The 19,527-nt window shown below is 40.4% G+C and overlaps 1 protein-coding gene across 2 annotated transcripts in view; it reads left to right on the forward strand.

The window, feature by feature from the left end:
- Positions 1–19,527, forward strand: part of cfap74 (cilia and flagella associated protein 74) — a 110,917-nt gene that overhangs the window by 10,483 nt on the left and 80,907 nt on the right. For both annotated transcript variants that reach the window (XM_079382021.1, XM_079382020.1), the window contains exons 8-14: positions 1,524–1,634; positions 1,754–1,856; positions 5,509–5,666; positions 5,770–5,938; positions 6,992–7,192; positions 10,019–10,177; positions 11,036–11,154. In XM_079382021.1, coding sequence (XP_079238147.1) covers positions 1,524–1,634; positions 1,754–1,856; positions 5,509–5,666; positions 5,770–5,938; positions 6,992–7,192; positions 10,019–10,177; positions 11,036–11,154 — 1,020 coding nt within the window. The remainder of the gene's footprint in view (positions 1–1,523; positions 1,635–1,753; positions 1,857–5,508; positions 5,667–5,769; positions 5,939–6,991; positions 7,193–10,018; positions 10,178–11,035; positions 11,155–19,527) is intronic.

The raw sequence follows: 19,527 nt of genomic DNA on the forward strand, positions 1-19,527 counted from the left end.
GTTTAGAAAACTAGTCCCGTCCGAATAGGGCTTATGTCTGTGGATGCCTGTCCTGGAGGCACCCCTGCCCTGCACATTTTGCATGTCTCCCTCATCTAGCACACCTGATTCAAATCATCGGCTCATTAGTAGAGACTGCAAGACCTGATTTGGGTGTGTCTAATAAGGGAGACATACAAAATGTGCAGGGCAGGGGTGCTTCCTGGATAGGTTTGCAAACCACTGGTCTAAGTCATGTCACTTTTAGACTTGAATTTTTACCTGATGGAAAGTACAGTAAAACAGGCAAAGAATTTGCACAGATTTTCAAAGGAGACTATATAATGTGAACACATTTACATTTACAGTAGATTCCAAAGTGCCTTAAAACAATTAGGAAGGAAACTATTGTTTATAGGAAGCTATTTGTTATTTTTCTATGCCAAAAGAACAATTTAAAGGGGTCATCGGATGCCCATCTTCCACAAGCTGATATGATTCTTTAGGGTCTTAATGAAAAGTCTATAACATACTTTGGTTCAAATTTCTCAATGTTAATTTCTCAATCTTGTCAAAAACAGCTCTTTTCAGAGCAAGCTGTTTTGTAGCATGTTGCTTTAAATGCTAATGAGCTCTGCTCACCCCGCCCCTCTCTTCCGAGCCGCTCTGTAAGAGAATGTAAACTTTAGCCGCATTTAGCCACGGAACTTGTTAACTAGGACGTTATTAGGAAAGGCAATTTGCAAAGATTCATAAAAAAACCTTATACTCACTTCTTCTGTAGGTGAAGCTGGATCACGAATGATTCGCTCGAACATAGAGGCATTTAGGTAGATCGGGAGGCACATTCCCTTCAAAAACAAACGTAATCCACTGCGTCTTCAGCAGCTCAGATGTCGGGAGTAAATGACGACTGCTATGTTCATTACTACATCCAACAACAAAGCACCTTAATCGCTTAGGAGAAATTCTTGTCTACATCTGCTCCGGCGGTGAAACAATGGCCGATGACGGCTCACTCAGGGCGGGTCTAAGGTAAGACGGCCGTGTCAATCAACATTCATGGGAGCGGCCTTGGTCTGCGTGACATCACACAGACAAGAAGCTGAAAACGGCTTGATTTCAGAAAGGGGTAATGATTTTAGTAGATTAAAAAAAAACACTGGGTGGATTTTTATCATTATAGGGTGGTTGTGTACACACACCACCGACACACATTCATGTTCAAATAATAAAACTGCATTTCGCATCCGATGACCCCTTTTAAGTAAAAAAAAAAAAAGCTTATTTGACTCTTCTGACTCAAAATTATTTTGGCAGATTACCTATTGTAAGTTTACACGAAGTAAATAGCCTTTAACCTACTGCCAACAAGGAGAATGGCCTATTTTTTTAGTAACCCAACAGTACATCTACAGAACCTGGCATCACAGAGGCGAGTTGTATGTGGGCAAATACCACTTAAAAACTTTTCATTGAAAACTTCTTAATGTTTGTTAATTTTTCAAACAACAATGCTGTTTGTGTGATCTTCTATGTGACAGAGAAAGTAACAAGGCTTTACAAGAGGAGATGGATGTTCAAAGGAAACAACAGCAACAGGCTGTTGCTAGCCATCGCAAAGCGGCTGTCTACCTCAAACAGACATTACAGAGGTAGTTATATTACAACTTTTTATTATTCTGCTTTCATATTAGTTGCCAGTCTAAAATTGAATATGGTGAATTTAAAAGAATGAAATATATTACTTATTCTTAGAGCTCTTGTGTTGTAGGATGAAACGGAAAGAGGCTGAGGCAGAAGAGAGGAGGCAGGAGCTAATAAAGAAGAGGCAGACAGCAGTGATGACACTTAAAGACAGTTTTGCTGCAAATCAGGTACAATTAATCAGTTGTATGTGTTGTTTGTTTTTTAAGATGGGAGACGTGACATGTCTGTGGAAGCAGAAACTGTAGAATTACACTATTATTAAATTGTAATATGTCATAGTCAGGCTCAACGTGAACTAACAGCATGGGGCTTACTAACCTCCTTGTGGGTTCACCACCTTCAAGGAGATGCTTAGACCAAAGTGATGCGCAATGAACAGCAAGGGAAGAGAGGGCAGAATTTAAAAGTAATCTATATCGATTTTTTTTTCTTTACATCGAAGAAATTTACATGAAATGGTTCTGTAACATCTCCTAAGCTCCACAACATCCCAGCATAAACGCTCCCGATAAAATATTTGTTATTGAGCTTGCTGTAGTAGTGACTTGATTACGAGCGGAGGCAGAAATCCGAAACAACAAGATCATCGTCCTGTATGTGGATACCCGGAGCTGTACGATAGACCAAAGATTACCTGTTAGATTTACCCAAAACGAATTATATATGTTTATCCACTACAGAGACATCAGAGCCAGCGGCAAATGTCAGAAGGACTAGCCAAGGTTATGCTCCTCTCTTCGGGATACATGAGCACGAGCGCCCAGTGATCGCCTGGAGCTCACGGCTCCGAAATCAGCTGTAAATAGACCGCAGATTTGAGGTTTAAACAACGACATTCTCGGCTGAAATACACGTGTCCAGTGTTTCCATAGCACATAAATTGCAGACTGGAGCCTACTGGCAGAAGCCCCTCCCATGATGCAAATTCGCCTCTGTTGTGAAGTGAATTTCACGCGCGAATGAAGCGAGCAAACTCAAAATGTTCAAGCGTCCAACTACGCGCAAACAGCAAAAGATGCGAGTTATTTCACCTCTAGCTTGATCAATCTAGTCTGATCAATCGGTCGACCTCTAAGAAGCAGATGAAAGTAGGGATGCATCGATCCGATATTCAGGATTGGTATCGGCTCCGATACGGTCGTTTTCTGCGGATCGGGTATCGGTCAGACGAGACCGATCCAAATCCGATATTGTGTGTATACTATTCTGTCTTATTGTTGAGCCCCACGAAAGGCACAAAAAACATTATAAATCTCCATAAAGTTTTCGTGCACTATATTTCACGTGTTCTGAAGCTGTTCCGTAGTGTAATCTGAAATTCAAGTTCAGGTAAACTCTTCTCTCCGCCGCGGCTGTCTGTCATCCTCCATTCAGCATTCAAACTGCGTGTCACGTTCAGTTACTACAGTCAAACTCTCTTCAAGAGTGCACAGTAGCTGAGGTTTAAAACTGTTAAAAGAAAAGGATCAATAAACTAACACACAGACTTAATACACTACTCATCAATATCTTTTCCCTTTGTACTTTGAACTTTTCTGTGCGGACTCGGAGGGCTGTGCAGCCTGTGCTCTTTTACTCCGTGCTGCTTCAAGCTCATCATTCTGTGCAAGCGCTTTGTGTCGCTCTGTATTGGAGCCATTTGTTTTATAATACTTTTGCGTAATGAAAGACGATTAATAGTCTTTCTTGTTCTTGTCCTATCTATCATATGTTGCTGCTTTCATTACTGTGCTATAGATTTAAAAGAAATGTCTTTTAATTTTATAGCAGGACTATATATTTATGTATAAATGCTACTAATGTCCTAATTTTTATCCCTTTGGATAAAAGCGTCTGCTAAATGACTAAATGTAAATGTATTTGCTTGTTTTTTGATGAATGTATCAAAGAGCAATATGTACCAATTTACCAGATTTAGTCCTACACTTATTCACTTTTATTTGAAAATAAAAATGTTTCACTAGGCTTTATAAAATTATTGTGCACCCATGATTTTTCTAGAGCAGGGTTGTCCAATCCTGCTCCTGGCGATCGACTGTCCTGCAAAGTTCAGCTCCAACTCTAATCAAACACACCTGAAGCAACTAATTAAGGTCTTCAGGATCGCGTGAAAATTAAAGGCAGGTGTGTTTGTTTAGATTTGGAGCTGAACTTTGCAGGACAGTCGATCACCAGGAGCAGGATTGGGCACCCCTGTTCTAGAGTATCTTTTGCTGCTGAATTATCCATATAGTTTATAATAGTATTTTTGTCATAGACTATTATTATATATATGTTTTTCATTTCTTATTTTTTATTAAAATGAAGTTATCTAGGCTAGATTGTGTTTAACACACAAAAGAGTGACGATCAGGTCAACACAGAGAAGTATAGAAATTCTAGGCTACATCGATTAAAATAAACTGCGCTGTAGGGCTGCACGATTAATCGCATGCTATTGTCATGCGCATCTCGTCAGTAAAGCCGGTTCTTTGATTAGCGGTAAATCTCCATCACCTGCTTTCAGGTGGAGAGGCATTTAATACACGGAGCTGTAGTTCGCTGACAAGCCATACAAAATCGCATTCATAATCGCTGATAAATTGCATTCGATTATGAACGCGATTTTGCGTGGCTTGTCAGCGAATGGAGATTTACCGCTAATCAAAGAACCGGCTTTACTGGCGAGATGCGCATGACAATCGCATGCGATTAATCGCGCAGCCCTACTGCGCTGGTATCGGACTGGATCGGTATCGACAGATACAAATTTTCGGTATCGGATCGGTTCTGAAAAAATGGTATTGTTGCATCCCTAGATGAAAGCAGCTGAAATAGCAGATGAAAATTGTAACTTAATGAGAGTATGGCAATCAGAAAACAAACATTTTCATTGGGATTGGGGTTAAATGCTTAGGGACATTTTTGCTCTGTTTTGTTTGGGTTTAGGAAATGTAATAAAATAACTTCTATTTGCCTATCCGCTCAGGATACCTGGAATCAGTGTTTCAAGTACTACAGATCATTTGTGTAGCATAAACAACACCAAACCGATGAACGCTTCGGATCTTCCAATGTTTCTCTATGGCGCTGAAACCTAAAGATGTCCGAGTTCCGGTCCCCGTGCAACTGATACTCGACTGCCATTGGCTCATCTGCGTCCGAGGGGAGGGGCTTACCGATAGGTCAATTGACAACCGCATTTGAATTAACAACTGAATTTAGCTGCAGTTTCACGAGTTCACACTTACATATATTTAGCACGAGTTACGTAATGCGTATTTGGCGAGTATGGTAATACGTAGTTGGCGTGCTGTCCTGGGGAAGGGCTCTGAGCTCGGGAATGGCCCAAACCCAGAGTATCCCCCCGTGGTATGGTGAGAACTTAGTGATATTGGTGGAGGGATGCTGATAGACCGTCAAATGAGTGGAGGTATGTCAGCTGTATTTATGTCCGTGAGTTGATTGACTTGATTACGTACCACTTGTGTTTAATTAGGCTAAGTATCTGACGTGCTCCTCCCGAACTTTGTTAATAAAACATCATGTATTTGTGGCCTCTTTTGGATGAACTATCTCTTTAGTAAGAAAGAATTTGATGCAAGGAGATTAAGATGTAAATATCACTGTAGTGAAATATGTTGATGGAGCAACCTGATTAAGGGAAGTGTAAACATGTACAGATGAGAGACAAAAGAATATTGATGGAGATTAATTATGTCTCACACAGGGCAAATGTGTCAATGATATGTGTATCCACAACAGCACTGAACACGTAACCCTTGTTTTATTGGTGGGCCACCAACAATGTATGTATTGATCTTCTCTCCATATTCTTAGGAAACTATGTTTGCTAGAAAACAACGACAAAAAGCCTATGAACAGAAACAGAGAGAGCGAGAGCAAAACTTGAGAGAGTCGCTGGAGGCCAAAGGATTGAACAGTACTGAACTCATTCACCGACAAAGACTGCAGGAGCGCTTCAACAAGAAAACTGCGTGAGAATTTCCAATAAATATATGTGTAACCCAAAACACTTTAAAAAAAAATTATACTCTTACATCTCTCTTTTTTCATATCTTTATCTTTTTTGCATTGAAGGGAATTTGAAGATACACAGAGAGTGGGGCAAATGGAGATTGTGGCTAAATTGCTCTTGGAACAGAACATAAAGGAAAGGTGTAGAAAATCTGTACTGAGCCATGAGAAAAAACATGATGAGAAACTTTTGCAGAACTTGCTGCCTCCATCTGCACTTACAAGGAGAGAGGTACCAGTGATTGCTTAATGTGACACTCACTATAAATGTTTATCATTAGAATAATGAATGAAAGCATGAACCCGGGAATCTAGCATTAAATCAAGAAATGGCAGAGAGTCAGTCAATCAATCAGTCAGTCAGTCAGTCAATGGTGAGGTTTTGGAGGGAAATGAACCAAACTCATTTGGGGCCAATCCTTCTGATCATTTGTTTTACCTGGTAAGAACTTTAGCAGTTGTGTTTTGAACAAATTGTAGCTTTAGATGGAGGCTGCAGTACAACTTTGAGGTCACGAATGCATGAATCTGCATCAGAAACACAATGTTCTGTGGTTGGCATTGTTTCTAAGGTGGAAGATGGCTGTTCTTGTAACATAAAAAAAAATATGATTTTTATGTCTTTCTTATTTAACACATCTGATTCAGACAACCTGCTCATTAGAACAGAGATCCATGCATGAACTGCTTTCCGATTTACATGGTCCCTACACAGTGTTCTTTGCTCCCTACTCCCTGAGCAGGGGAAATCAGTTGAAGTTTACTTCATTTCGGCACATTCATTCATGGATTTGCGCTACGCAAAAAAAACTCTTGCATGGTGGCCATAACACGATGAGTCTCTGGCATGGCGGCTGAGTTTATTTTAGCTGGTTTAGCTTTCTGTAACATATGTCCACTGTGATGAGTTAAAATGAGAGCCCAAGTGCAGTTTCTTTAATCAAACTGACAAATACAAACATGACTTAAACTTGATTCGACTTGAATGAGTAGCAAGAGACCGACAACATGTTACATAAAACAAGACTAGACCAGAAACAAATGAAATATGCTGGCTATAAGTACACGTATTTATTACAAGACACACCTGAAAGCAATGAAACAATGGACCAGCCACAACATAAAACAAACTAAAGGTCTGTTCTGGGAGAAAAAAGCAGAAACAACTTTTTCAATAGCTTTTGAGAGAAAAGAAGATGGTTTGTTGTTTTTAACTGCTGTGAGATCGAGTGTTGAACATACTGGTTTGCTGACAATTTCTTTTTTCTACTTGTGCTTAATTCAGGAAAGGAATGCAATGGCAAGTTCCAGAGCATCTTGTGTCAGGTCTCACAGTGTTGGTGACAGTGATGTCAGTTCCTCTTTAAATTCTGCAGAACCTAATTCTGCAGAGCATGTAGAAACGGAGGATGAAGATGAAGGTGAGATGAGCCTGGCCCAGCCTGAGTTCTCCGGCCTTTGGGAACACAAACACAAAGATAATACGGTAACAATTAAAATTAAATACACTGACACTGATTTAATTAAGTTTCATCAGAAGTCAACATCACTTATTAGATATTAAAAAACTGCAGTGCTTGTTGGAAACGCAATGAGCTTTGGTTCTGTTACAAACAAAGGTCTTCAATCCTGCTATTAGATTCTCACTACCATTGGCATATCTCAAATTTATACTGTCTTTCCTCTGAGATTGCAACTGTGATTTTCTGCAGACTATATTCTTCATGTTAAAATAGCGGGTCAGCAGAGGTGTAAAATCCAGGTTCAGAAGGTAAAAGGCCTCCCTAGTAGCCTATTTTGTTCCAATCACCTGGGCCACGTTCAGCCCCCAAAAAAACTATTACTACAAAGAGAGAGCTAACACTAGATGTCAAGGGTCAAGAGCCCAACTAAAGCAAACACTGATCTCCATGATGGTGGCATAATTTTAACCACAAAAACATCAACATCTGATCCTCTGTAATTCTCAATAACAGCAGGTGTTCATCACTAATACACAATCATCATTTAATTAGTCACGTAATTATGTCATTAACTTTAATTCTTTGAGGACTTGGGATTTCAATTGAAATTTGCTTGTGACTTGAAAGGAACGAATTGGTCCCACCTCTGCAGGAGGTAGAACTAATTAGTGAAATCAGCAGAATGAGTTCATAAGTGGAATAAATATATGGTAGGACTTTTACTTTCTGACCCCTTGATTTTACACCTCTACAGGTCAGGGCTTAATTTGTGCCGGAACAAGCCAGATCCAGCATCTCTGAAATCCGATCCGGCACCTTATTTTGGCGGATCCCCCTCCTCATGCACCAATGAAAGACGTTCGTGCTGACCAATAGCGTGCATATACACTGCCCTCCAAAAGTTTGGAAACACCCCTGGCAAAGTGTGTTTTTGGATATCAGCATAAATCCTTATCATGTTTTGGTGCAAATACATTAAAGTAACTTGACATTATCATTGAAGACCACCAATAATAACTTTCATTTTGATTACATAATAATGGCAATATATACATGCCCCTTTGCCAGCTGTGATGCCTGGTTAGTAGTTTAAACTTGGCCCAGGTTTTTAAAAGATTTTTGGGTCAGCACACCTTAATAGCTTCAACAATTGATTGCCAATTAAGTTTAGAATACAATGAACCAATTAGAACACAATTTAGGTCAGATAGTTTACAAATAGCTATTTGTGGCTATGTGGATATTTTGATGAATCGACAATTTTAGTTTATTCTATGTATAAACTGTTTATGTAATAACATATGTTTGCGTTGTTTGTGTTGTCCCAAAATTATCACAAATTAAATAGGATTCATGCCAATATTGTCCAAAGCCCCACTTTTCTAGGGCGTTTCCAAACATTTGGAGGGCAGTGTATTTCACGAAAAATCTTCTATTATGAGCGAGCTTGCTGCACATCTACATTTGAAATAACGAACTTGACCGTACAAAAGACGCGACATGTGAAAGGCTTCTTACTAGGCTGCTGTCACAAGACTGAATGCACGGATCCAATACTGATACACATGCGTTTTCTTTCTCAAATGTTTACAGTAACTTAAGACAAAACCAGCTGTGCTAGGATACTCGCCAGGATGGCCATTTTGATGTCATTTTGTGTGTATTTGGCCGCTTACGCACAACAAACTAAGAAAAATAACTTAGTATGATACTCGTGAGTTTTTAAACCCCATCTGGAGCGCACGAGTACCCAATGGCTTAAAAAGACTTTAAAATATGTTCAAATTATACATTTTTGTGATTTTACAACAATGACCGGATTAGGCCACCAATGGATCTACAATAAACTTAGGCTTACGATGCTTTTGTGAAACGCAGCCCTGAAATGCGAGCAAAAGTCTTGGATCAGCGTGAAGCAGCTCGCTTGTAGTGCAGATGAGATGCACCGATGTGAAGCCACTTTGAGAGCGTGAAAGCGAGAAGAATCACTCACGTTGTTTTCAAATGACTGATTTAATATGATAGTTTATGTGGATTTATTTACTTATCTAACCTACATGCTATATTGAATAAATGTTTGCAGGTATTTCCTCATTATAAACTTGAAAGCTGCGGGAATGAGTAAAACTATGTAATAAACACAGTCCCCCTCTGAAATTCAGGATCTGATTAAGTATAACTCTATCTAGAGATTCGTAAAATAAAATTATATGGCTTTTCCAGGTTTTTCATGACTGTATGAACCCTAATAAAAACAACTGATGCACGCTGTTAATCACTTTAACTGGGCCACCAATGTTATTGCGTGAATGCTCCATTACCTCTCCCTCCTCTAATCACGTGCTTGATCCGTCACCCCGCTTTGTTCCGGGACCTCGCAATTTACAAATGAAGCACTGCAGTAGGTACACAGGAATGGAGCAAGGGCAGTATGGTAATACACTGTAAAACCCAACAAGTTAGGGTAACTCAAACCGTTTGAGTAAACAAATTCCCCTTGTTTAATCAGATTTTGAGAGATTTAATGCATTTTATTTCAGTTGATTTCATCAACTGCGATGGTGTTTCTCTTTTGTTCAGTGATTCTGTTTGTTAACAGCAGGTGTTCATCACTAATGCTCAAACAGCACTTAATTAATCACTTAATTACTTAACTGCAAGTTTTAAAACTTACATGGTTTAAGCCAAGGGGAATTTGTTTACTCAAACGGTTTGTTACCCTAACTTGTTGGGTTTTGCAGTGTAGTAATCTCATTTTAATTTTACCCTCCCCTTAATGCTGCTTTAATTATATTTTGATAAAATAAATAGAAATTACAATGACTTTTTTTCCATATCTGTCCCCCTAGGCAACATCAGATGAAAATATTCAACTTGAAACATCTTATACCACCATAAAGACGGACATGAACAAAAGTTTGGCTTCAAAATTGACAAAAAAGACTGTAAAGAGTAGAGAATCAAAAGGACCACCATTCATCAGCAAACCAGAGGTTATTCTGTTTAAGGTACTGAATGCAGCGTTTTTCCATCATAATAGCTGTGTTCAAAACGTAGGTTCTTAAGTCATGCTGTCTGTTAAAATATTGCACATATTCTTCATTGATAAGACAATAACACACAGTATGCATTGCCACAAGGGCGGCAAATAATTTCCATGCAAAGTTTCCATGATGTTTTAGTCTAATAAGGTTCTTTATACACAGCATCAGCTTACTAAGGCTGCGTTTACACTGCATTTTTTTTTACCTTATCCCATTTTTGTCATGCCCACTTAAGACATGACTTGTATCCAATATCTGCATTTACATGAATCCCCACCCAAACTTAATGATTCCTTTGGTGACCGTTTTCATGGTTGACCCTCAGGTTTTGAACAGCTGTATATAAAATTATTTATATAATTCACGTCGAGTGGCTCTTTGACTTTAATGCAGACCACTTCAATAAAAGAAGTTGCGTTTTTGTGCTAGTGCATAATGGAACATAATTTCTTCATAATTTGCCATTAAGAAAAGATATTTGTTGGCAAATGTGTCTCCCTCAACTTGTGATAGCTTGGAATTCCCCTGGAAATCAGATTTAAGTGTTTAGACATAGGTCGGATGTCCACATTGGAAATATATCTGATTTAAAAACACATTTGGAAGTGGCTCAGAATGCTAAAAATCACTTTGTGCAGATGCTTGTGTTTGCACATGTGCAACAATATCCTACTTTAATATTTAGCCTAAATATTTAGATGCAGCCATCATCTTTACATCATGCCATGTACAAAACATTAATACTTTATTTTAGATGTAATGTGTTTCACATTTTAAAGAAAAATAACTATGAAAAATCATGTTTCTAAACTGTATTTGCAGGATTGCGATGTGGGGAAGATCTACAAGAAGAAAGTCACGCTCACAAATGTCACATATATGACTAATTACTGTAAGATGTTGGGAGTGTCACAGAATCTTAAAGATTATGTGTCAGTAAGGTGGGTTGCTCTTTTAGCACATCACATAAATATCTGACATTTAGGCATTTTATCAGTCTCATTATGATGGAAGCAATAATCTTTTAAGGCCAGAACTGTTTCGCACATGATACTGACATATTTTACTGGCTCTCACTGGTTGTCTTGAAGGGATAGAAAATTCTATCATTATTTACTAAACCTCATGTCATTCCAAACCTGTATGACTTTCTTCTGTGGAAAAACATCTCGGATTAGGACTTTAACTATGGTTCCCTGAGAAGGGAACAACATTTTGTGTCTATGATGACACTATGAGAATGCTTCTGCATCTGAAGCACATTGAATCACTCAACGTCGCCCCGTGACGCGTGATGGAATACCGCGGAAGCTACAAAGGATATCTGTAACCAAACATTATCAGCTTCTGATTGAAAGTATGGCAAGGAACCCCATTGGTTACAGTCGTAACCTGAGACATTCCCTTCTAGTATGGGAACATTGAAGGGATAGTTCACCAAAGAATGACATTGTTTTGTTAAATTTGTTAAATTACTCACCTTCAGGCCATCCAAGATGTAGATGGCAGAACAGTAGAACAGTAAAGAAGATTTATAGCTGAAACCATGGTCCTTGGTGATTTAAAAACTTCAAGTTAGTGGCTACCGTAACTATTAGAGTCAAAAAAAAGATTGTGCCGTGTTGATTGCTGCTCCACATAGACTTGTTCATTTTGTAAGCATTAGTTTGATTTTGTTGCTTTTGTCTCACTCAGTGTGCTCCACTATCATTTATGACTGCACTTCTGACAAATACGTGAAACACTTCTGGAGATATGTGAATCAGTTTGGTTAAACACAAATGTAAGCATTAGAGAACTAAATCTGCTACCTGTGCTCTCTCTCGAACAACATGCAGCATTTTCCTGTGAAGTGTCCAATTTCTGGACAATAAAATGGACAGACTCAAAGGGCAACATATATTCCAAAGAGAAATACGGAATTGCTGTGTTCTCTACTTTATGGAGACTTGGTTTGCTGCCAGCATGACAGACCACAAAGTCCAGCCCAGGAGTTTCTCAGTCTACCACACAGATTGTTTAAGCTCATCAGGAAAAAAAGAAGGAGGTGTATGCTCTTAAATAAACAACACATGGTGGAGGTGGAAGTAATTGTGGAAGTAATTTAACACAAACTATCATCACGGGGGATTTTACCAGACCAACTACAGGAATATTTACCCAATATATCATCAGCATTTCTCCTGTCCCACTAGTGGCCCAAATACTCTTGACCACTTTTACACTTCACAGAAAGAACCATATCATTCTCTACCATGACCGCATCTTGGACAATCAGATCATGCCTTGATTCTACCACTCCCTATTTACAAACAGAAACTAAAGCAGAGGAACCTGTACTGCATATTGTACAGTGCTGGATAACTGAGGCTGAGGAAAAGATTTGAGACTGCTTTGATTCTGTGAACTGGGACATTCTGGAACAGATTCGTCTTCTGATTTGGATGAGTATGCCACAGTGGTCATGGACTTCATTTAGTACTGTTTAAATGACTTTATGCCCACTAAAACGGTTTACACATACCCTATTCAGAAAACATGGTTTCAATCCAGTGACACAGACAGGATAACTAAGCACGATCTCTGAATAGCAAAAATGGGAATACAGGCTAAAGTAGAACTACAGTTTAATTGCAGTTAAGATATGCATCAGATGTGGCAAGGGATTCAAACCATAACAGCCTACAAACTGCAAACACTGATTTGATTTACAGCTGCCGGTGTGTCTTTCCATGATGTTCTATGCCTGTTTTGAGCTTGCAAATGAAGACTCTCCAATGCGAGCCCCCAGAGCACCCCATGATTCCAGTTGTCTCTGAGGCAGGCATGAGAAAAACTTTTAATCGAGTCAACACTTGCATAGCTGCTGGCCCAGATCTCAGGATCACTTTTTTTAAAACTTGAAGTGTGAAACCAGCTGCTGTGTTTAGAGACATTTTTAACAGCTCCTTAAAAAGCCCAATTGTACCAATGTGCTTCAAAAATACCACCATTATTCCTGTACCAAAGGGAAACAAAGTGAGTTGTCTTAATCAGAATAAGAATTAGATTTATTGCCAGTTATTCTTACGCATACACGGAATGTGTTTCGATGACCGGTGACCTGTAGCACTATGTATGTATAAAACACACCTGATTCAACTCATCACCTTGTTAGTAGAGACTGCAAGAGCTGAAATGATTGTGGTGAAATAAGAGAGACATCTAAAATTTATATTAGTAGATTGGACCTTAAATACTAGAGGCAAAGAATGGTCATGTGCCTCATAAGCGGTCAAAATGGCTTCAACTATCCACTTGCTTATCCTCTGCTTGGATACTGAGAAACCCTGAGTGGGTGAACTGTAGCAAACCAGCAAGTGGGCAGCTGGACAAGAAAGAAACAATATCTTGTACCTTCTACAGTCTGCAGGACCTATGGTGACAAATTTGGCAGAGTTTCCACACTTGCAAAGAATCTATCCAGGGAATCAGTCTCTCGAGACTGACCTCTGTTGCATTTTGAGTACTATGTTCAGTCCCCTGAAGTAGATAACCGAACACACTGCTCTAATACCCTGCTCTCAGAGACCCAGATCCGTCTTCCCTGTGAAGGCTTTGGATTAAGCTTGCTAACAGAACTCAGCCAAAGAACTCAGCAGAACGGGAAACAGAATGAACAAGCCTGTAACAGTAGCTCCCCCTCTCAGAAGGCACATCCTCATGCCGTAACTAGTCCAAACGGATGAGGGAGGGGGTGCGGGGCCTCAAGAGGAGGACAAGGGACTGGCGAAGGGCAGGGGATGAATGGAGATGATAGCAGGAAAAAAACAGGCAACGATGGTGGGAGGAGCCAGGGAGGAAAGGAGAGCGCATGTACCTATCTCTCCATCTGGTTGCATTTGTTGATTAGTTCCCCACTTGCGGATCTAAGTGGGGTAGTTTGACTACCTTTGGGCCCACCATAAGTGTGGAGAGTGGGGACCTGCTGCATGAGCAGCAGCTTGTCCTCTTTTTCACACTACCCTGCTCTAGCTTGCGCTCTGGAAAAATCACTCTAGTTTTGTCTAATGGCATTGAAACACAGGAAGTAGCAGTTTACTGGTTATTAGCTACAGCTCAATTGGCATAGAGCAGTGCTTCCCAAATCTGTCCTGGAGGACCCCTAGCTCTGCGCATTTTGTATGTCTCCCTTGTCTAACACACCTGATTCAACTCAGCTCGTTAGTAGAGGCTGCAAGACATTTAACATTTTAACATTTATTCATTTAGCTGACGCTTTTATCCAAAGCGACTTACAATTGCTATATATGTCAGAGGTTGCACGCCTCTGGAGCAACTAGGGGTTAAGTGTCTTGCTCAGGGACACATTGGTGTCTCACAGTGGATTCGAACCCGGGTCTCTCACACCAAAGGCATGCGTCTTATCCACTGCGCCATCACCACCAAGACATGAATTGGGTGTTTCTGATAAGAGAGACATACAAAATGTGCAGGGCAGGGGGGCCTCCAGGACAGGTTTGGGAAGCACTGGCATAGAGCATACCTTATAACTATGTTGTGTTGCAAAAATGAATGCACCCTCACAGCCGGTGGTGTACTAAATGCATCAACACGACTTCATGACAGGGCACATCTTCCATAGTCGACAACGACTGAAGGAGACCTACTACTATTTAGAAATTTAAACAGCAAAGAATGATAATAAGATAGGGACTGACAGTAAAGTTTAACTCCGCTGCAGTCAGAAAACTGCTCAACAGTGACATCACAATTCAATCAGTGTGCTTCATATGCTGTTCTGTGTCAGCTGTGCCATGCGGATACGTTGTTTTCATTCAAATCAAAGCATAAACGACGTAAACAGCGTATCCACGTGGCACAGCTGACACAGAACAGCATATGCTGTTTATCGTCTAGCGATTATCGTCAATTTTATTTCACAGACACTATTTAAACTAAACTGAGCTAGACAATGACATCACTGAGTTCAATAATGAAATGCCTTTAACTGAAAATTGAGTGTTTAATCTTATTATTATACATTACTGACACTCTATCCTCCAATTTGATACTGTTAAGTGCTTTGACACAATCTGTATTGTTAAAAGCTCTATATAAATAAAGGTGACTTGACTTGTTTGCATTCAGTGGATACTCTCCAAAATGGTGCTAGGGTGCTAGGGAGACGAATTGTTGAATAAAGTCGTTATTTTTGTTTTCTTTGCATACAAAAAGTATTCTCGTAGCTTCGTAAAATTGCGGTTGAACCCCTGATGTTACATGGATTATTTTACCGATCTTGCTACTTTTCTGGATGTTGATCGTGTTAATTATGGAAGTCGTACGGCTTTAGAACGACATGATGGTGAGGAATTAATGCCAAAATGATAATTTTTGGGTGAACTAACCCTTTAATATCTTCTAACACTTTATTTTGATGGGTCCACAGCTTTCAACATTCTGACAATGAGAATCTTTACAAGTATAGGTCAACTTATTCTACGAACCCTAAACCTAACCTGACAGTCTACTCTGAGAGCGACATGTAGTTGCAAATGAATGAGAATTAGTTGACGTAGTTGCAAAGTTACTTATAGTTAGTAGAATGTCTAAAGTGGACTATCAAAATAAAGTGTAACCCAGTTGCCTTGTCTCCTTCATTGCTGGCATTGTTATGTAGGCATGCGTGGAAAAGTGCCGGTCCACCACCAAAAAAAACATCATACAAAATAGATTTCTGATTCTCAGATTTCAGTTTGATCTGGCCACTTTAAAGTTAACTCAAGTCAACTTTATTTCTTTAGTGCTTAATACAAACCAGCCTCACAATGATTAACAGGTCATTATTTAGTCAGTTCATTGTTGGTTCTCTTCAGATAGGGCTACACGATGAAATGCATTTTAATTGTGATCATGATTTTTGCTTCACTAGCTGAGTGCTCTAGTACTGTTCAGGAGAAATAACATCTCTCCTACTCCTGTGCTCCTTCCTCCCCCCTTTCAGTTTTGAGTGTTTGCCACATTCTTGGGTTGTGTGCAGAGTTGAATAGCGATGTCTTCACTAGGGCATGAGTTAGGACCCTTACCCAATTTAGGGTCATTAGGTGAGGTCTTCTGCTCATTTAAATAGCTTGGTATGATTTCTTGAAATGTGGCTTACAAAACAAGCTCACACAGTTCTCTTAGTATTGACAAGAGGGGCTTCTTTTGCAACAAAATTTGCGTGCCCTTTTTTGTTGTGCTGCGCCCTGAGAACTGGGTGGAGAGAGCCAGTTTTGGTTAATACTGAGCTACAGTAACTCCCTTTGACAATGAAGCAGGCCTTCAGGTTTATCACCCTGATATGAGCTTTGTCCAGTTCCTGGAACACACCATTTAAAGACAGCGCAACTTGCCGTGCTTCGGACTGCCTGGTCACATCTCTTCAGACAAAAGAGGATGATGTGTACTACTGGTGCCCTTTCACTTACAGTCACACTGGTAGTCACGCCACTCAGTGTTGATTTATTCGACTATCCTGGACATGATTATACCCCAGGTGGAAGAGATGCTCACAGGCTACCTTTCCCCCTGGGAGTGCATAATCACGTAAAAAGCCAATGCCAAGCCATGCAGAGTAACATCTACACACTAGTGATGCATGGGTAAAAAAAAAAAATGTCACTTTATTTGCGGGGCAGGTCATTAAAAACAAAATAAAAAAAAAATCCATGTATGTTGTGTGCAATTCTCTATAGCCTATATTAAATATTTGGGAATATCTATTTTCAGATTTTATTAGGTTCTTTGATAAGGTTACAATACGAAGGCCTACGTAACTTGCGTGATGTCCCCAAACCTTTGGGGTCACGTGACGCGTCACGAAAGTGCCAAGCAGCTCCCGCTGCCAGCCAAAACAACAAAAACGGAGAAATAAAAGTGAAGATGAAAGACGAGTTTTGGGAGAAATTGAGGGTTGGGAATTTACATCATTAAAAAAAAAAAAAAGGTCAGGCTGCTAAATCTAACGCTAAATGAACATTTCCGTGTGTTAAATAAAACAAAAGTTCAGTGGTTATATAGCGTAGGCTGTAAACTGTAGGCCTATACAAATCTGAAATAAAAAATTGTTTAGCCTATTAGATGAATACAAACGCTGCTTTGTAAATGTTGAAAATGTTTATCATTATCTTGTTATTAAGATGACCTGATTTATGGTTCATACTCATAATCGTATGTTGTTGCCTGTTTACAGGGCGATGTTTCCAAGCACTTTCAGGCTGAAATAAAGGCTGTTTTCATTTACATTACAATGCCTAGAATGTCTATTTAATGGTTGCAGGTGCGGGGCGGGTTGTAAAAATAGATACAGTGGTGCAGGGCGGGCTGGGGCAGGCCAAATAATTTCATAAAACTGGGAACCACAGGTTGGAAAAAAACCCGACCCGCGCATCACTACTACACACTATACATCATCGCAGTTTTTCAGGCATAACAGGCTGACCTGCTGAAAGGCGTTTTTAGAACTTGCCCAGGCCACAGATCTGTTTCTCCGGGTAACTAAGCAGACAGCTTGCACCATCTGCTTTTCTATGGCTGCTATGGTCACCACAGAGAGGCACCTGTGACTTAACCTCACAGGCATCAAGGTCAAGGCCAGGGTGTTCCTCCTTGATGCCCACATGTCACCATCTGGCCTATTTGGTGACTTTGTCAGCACAGTCATCAGTTGGTTCCGGGAGGCAAAGCAGCACAAAGAAGCTTTTGACAAGTTTCTCCCTTGACGTGCTCAAGTGTCGGGGCTGTCAGTCACCTAGTCCCACTACTGTGAAAATGGAAAAAGTGCATTTGTTGACACAGGCTCTGCTGGACAAAGGGGTTATAGAACATGTTCCCCTCCCAGACAGAGAGTTGGGCTACTACAGCCGATATTTTTTGGTTCTCAAAAAAGGTGGGGTTGCGTCCAATTTTGAATCCTCAGAACATACAAGTTCAAAATGCTGACAGTCAAAATAATTGTTTCTCAAATCCAATTCAGGGGCGAAGCTTACCAGCATCATGTTCTTTCATTCGGTCTATTCTTATCACCCTGCACATACACAAAATATATGGATTCAGCACTGATTCCGTTGCCACTCCAGGGCATCCACATTTTAAATTACATAGATGTCTGGCTGATTTTGGCCCAGTCTCAAGATGACGGGATGTCGTCCTCGTTCATCTCATGTCTGTGGGGTTGAGACTCCACGCCACGAAAATAATTCTCTCTCCTGCCCAGAGGACAACGTATTAAGGGGTTGAATGGGATTCGACCACAATGTGGGCACAGTGGTCTCCTGCACGTGTCGAAACCATTCTAAACACCATGAAGAATATCAATCTAGGAAAGTTACTGTCCAATACTTTAGGGAAGTTCTAGGTTTTATGGTGATAACTTTGGGTCTCTTACACATGAGGTCTTTTCAGTTGGAGTTTCATCCAAGGGCCAATCGCCAGAGGCAGATTAGAGTTACATGCCATGGGCTTTGTACCCTTTCTATGTGGTCCAGACCCTGGTTTCTGACCTTGGGTCCCATTCTAGGCATGTATTGTTGTTGCAATATGCTAACAACATATGCTTCCCTCATGGGCTGCGGTGCGGTCTTACATTCCGGGGCATGCATGCTGTCCAGACAAGCTGTGACACACAGGGATGGAAACTCCACCTCTATGTTCACAGGAGATAGCACAATGTCTCTTCTACTTCTCTTTGACTCCTCTAGCTCCCCTGGGTCTGGACGCAATGGCCCAGACTGCATCTTTACACATTTCCCCCGATTGCTCTGTCTGGCCAGGGTCCGTCAACAAGGGTCCTGCCTCTTTCTAATAGCACCTTGGTGGCCAACCAGAGTGTGGTTGTCAGACCTAATGTCCCTCCTCGATGGCTCGCCATGGGCGATTCCCAACAGCAGAGTTCCCCTATCTCAGGTGCAGGGGATGGTATTTCATCCCCTGCCTGAGCTCTGGAACCTTCATGTCTGGTCCTGAAAGGCACCAACTGAGAGACGCTGTGCTTCCAAATGATGTAGTACAGATTATTCTAAGTGCCAAGGGTTCCCTCCTCTAGAAGAAGTTACGCTCTCTGATGGCGCAAAAGTTGATGTAGGACAAACGATACAGACCCAGTTCTAGAGGTGTGTCATATAAAGATTTTTGATCGTGGACGATAAAAATGTCTCCACAATCTTCTTTTGAAGAAATATCATAGTATCGTGCACATGTCAGTTGCAGTTCTGGCGCTTCCGTCACAATATACTGTACAACGCCACATACATTCACTTCATTGTTAACTGTGTGGAATAGTTACTCTCACA

The sequence above is a fragment of the Barbus barbus genome (genome assembly GCF_936440315.1).
Source record: "Barbus barbus genome assembly, chromosome: 28".
Lineage (NCBI taxonomy): Eukaryota > Metazoa > Chordata > Actinopteri > Cypriniformes > Cyprinidae > Barbus > Barbus barbus.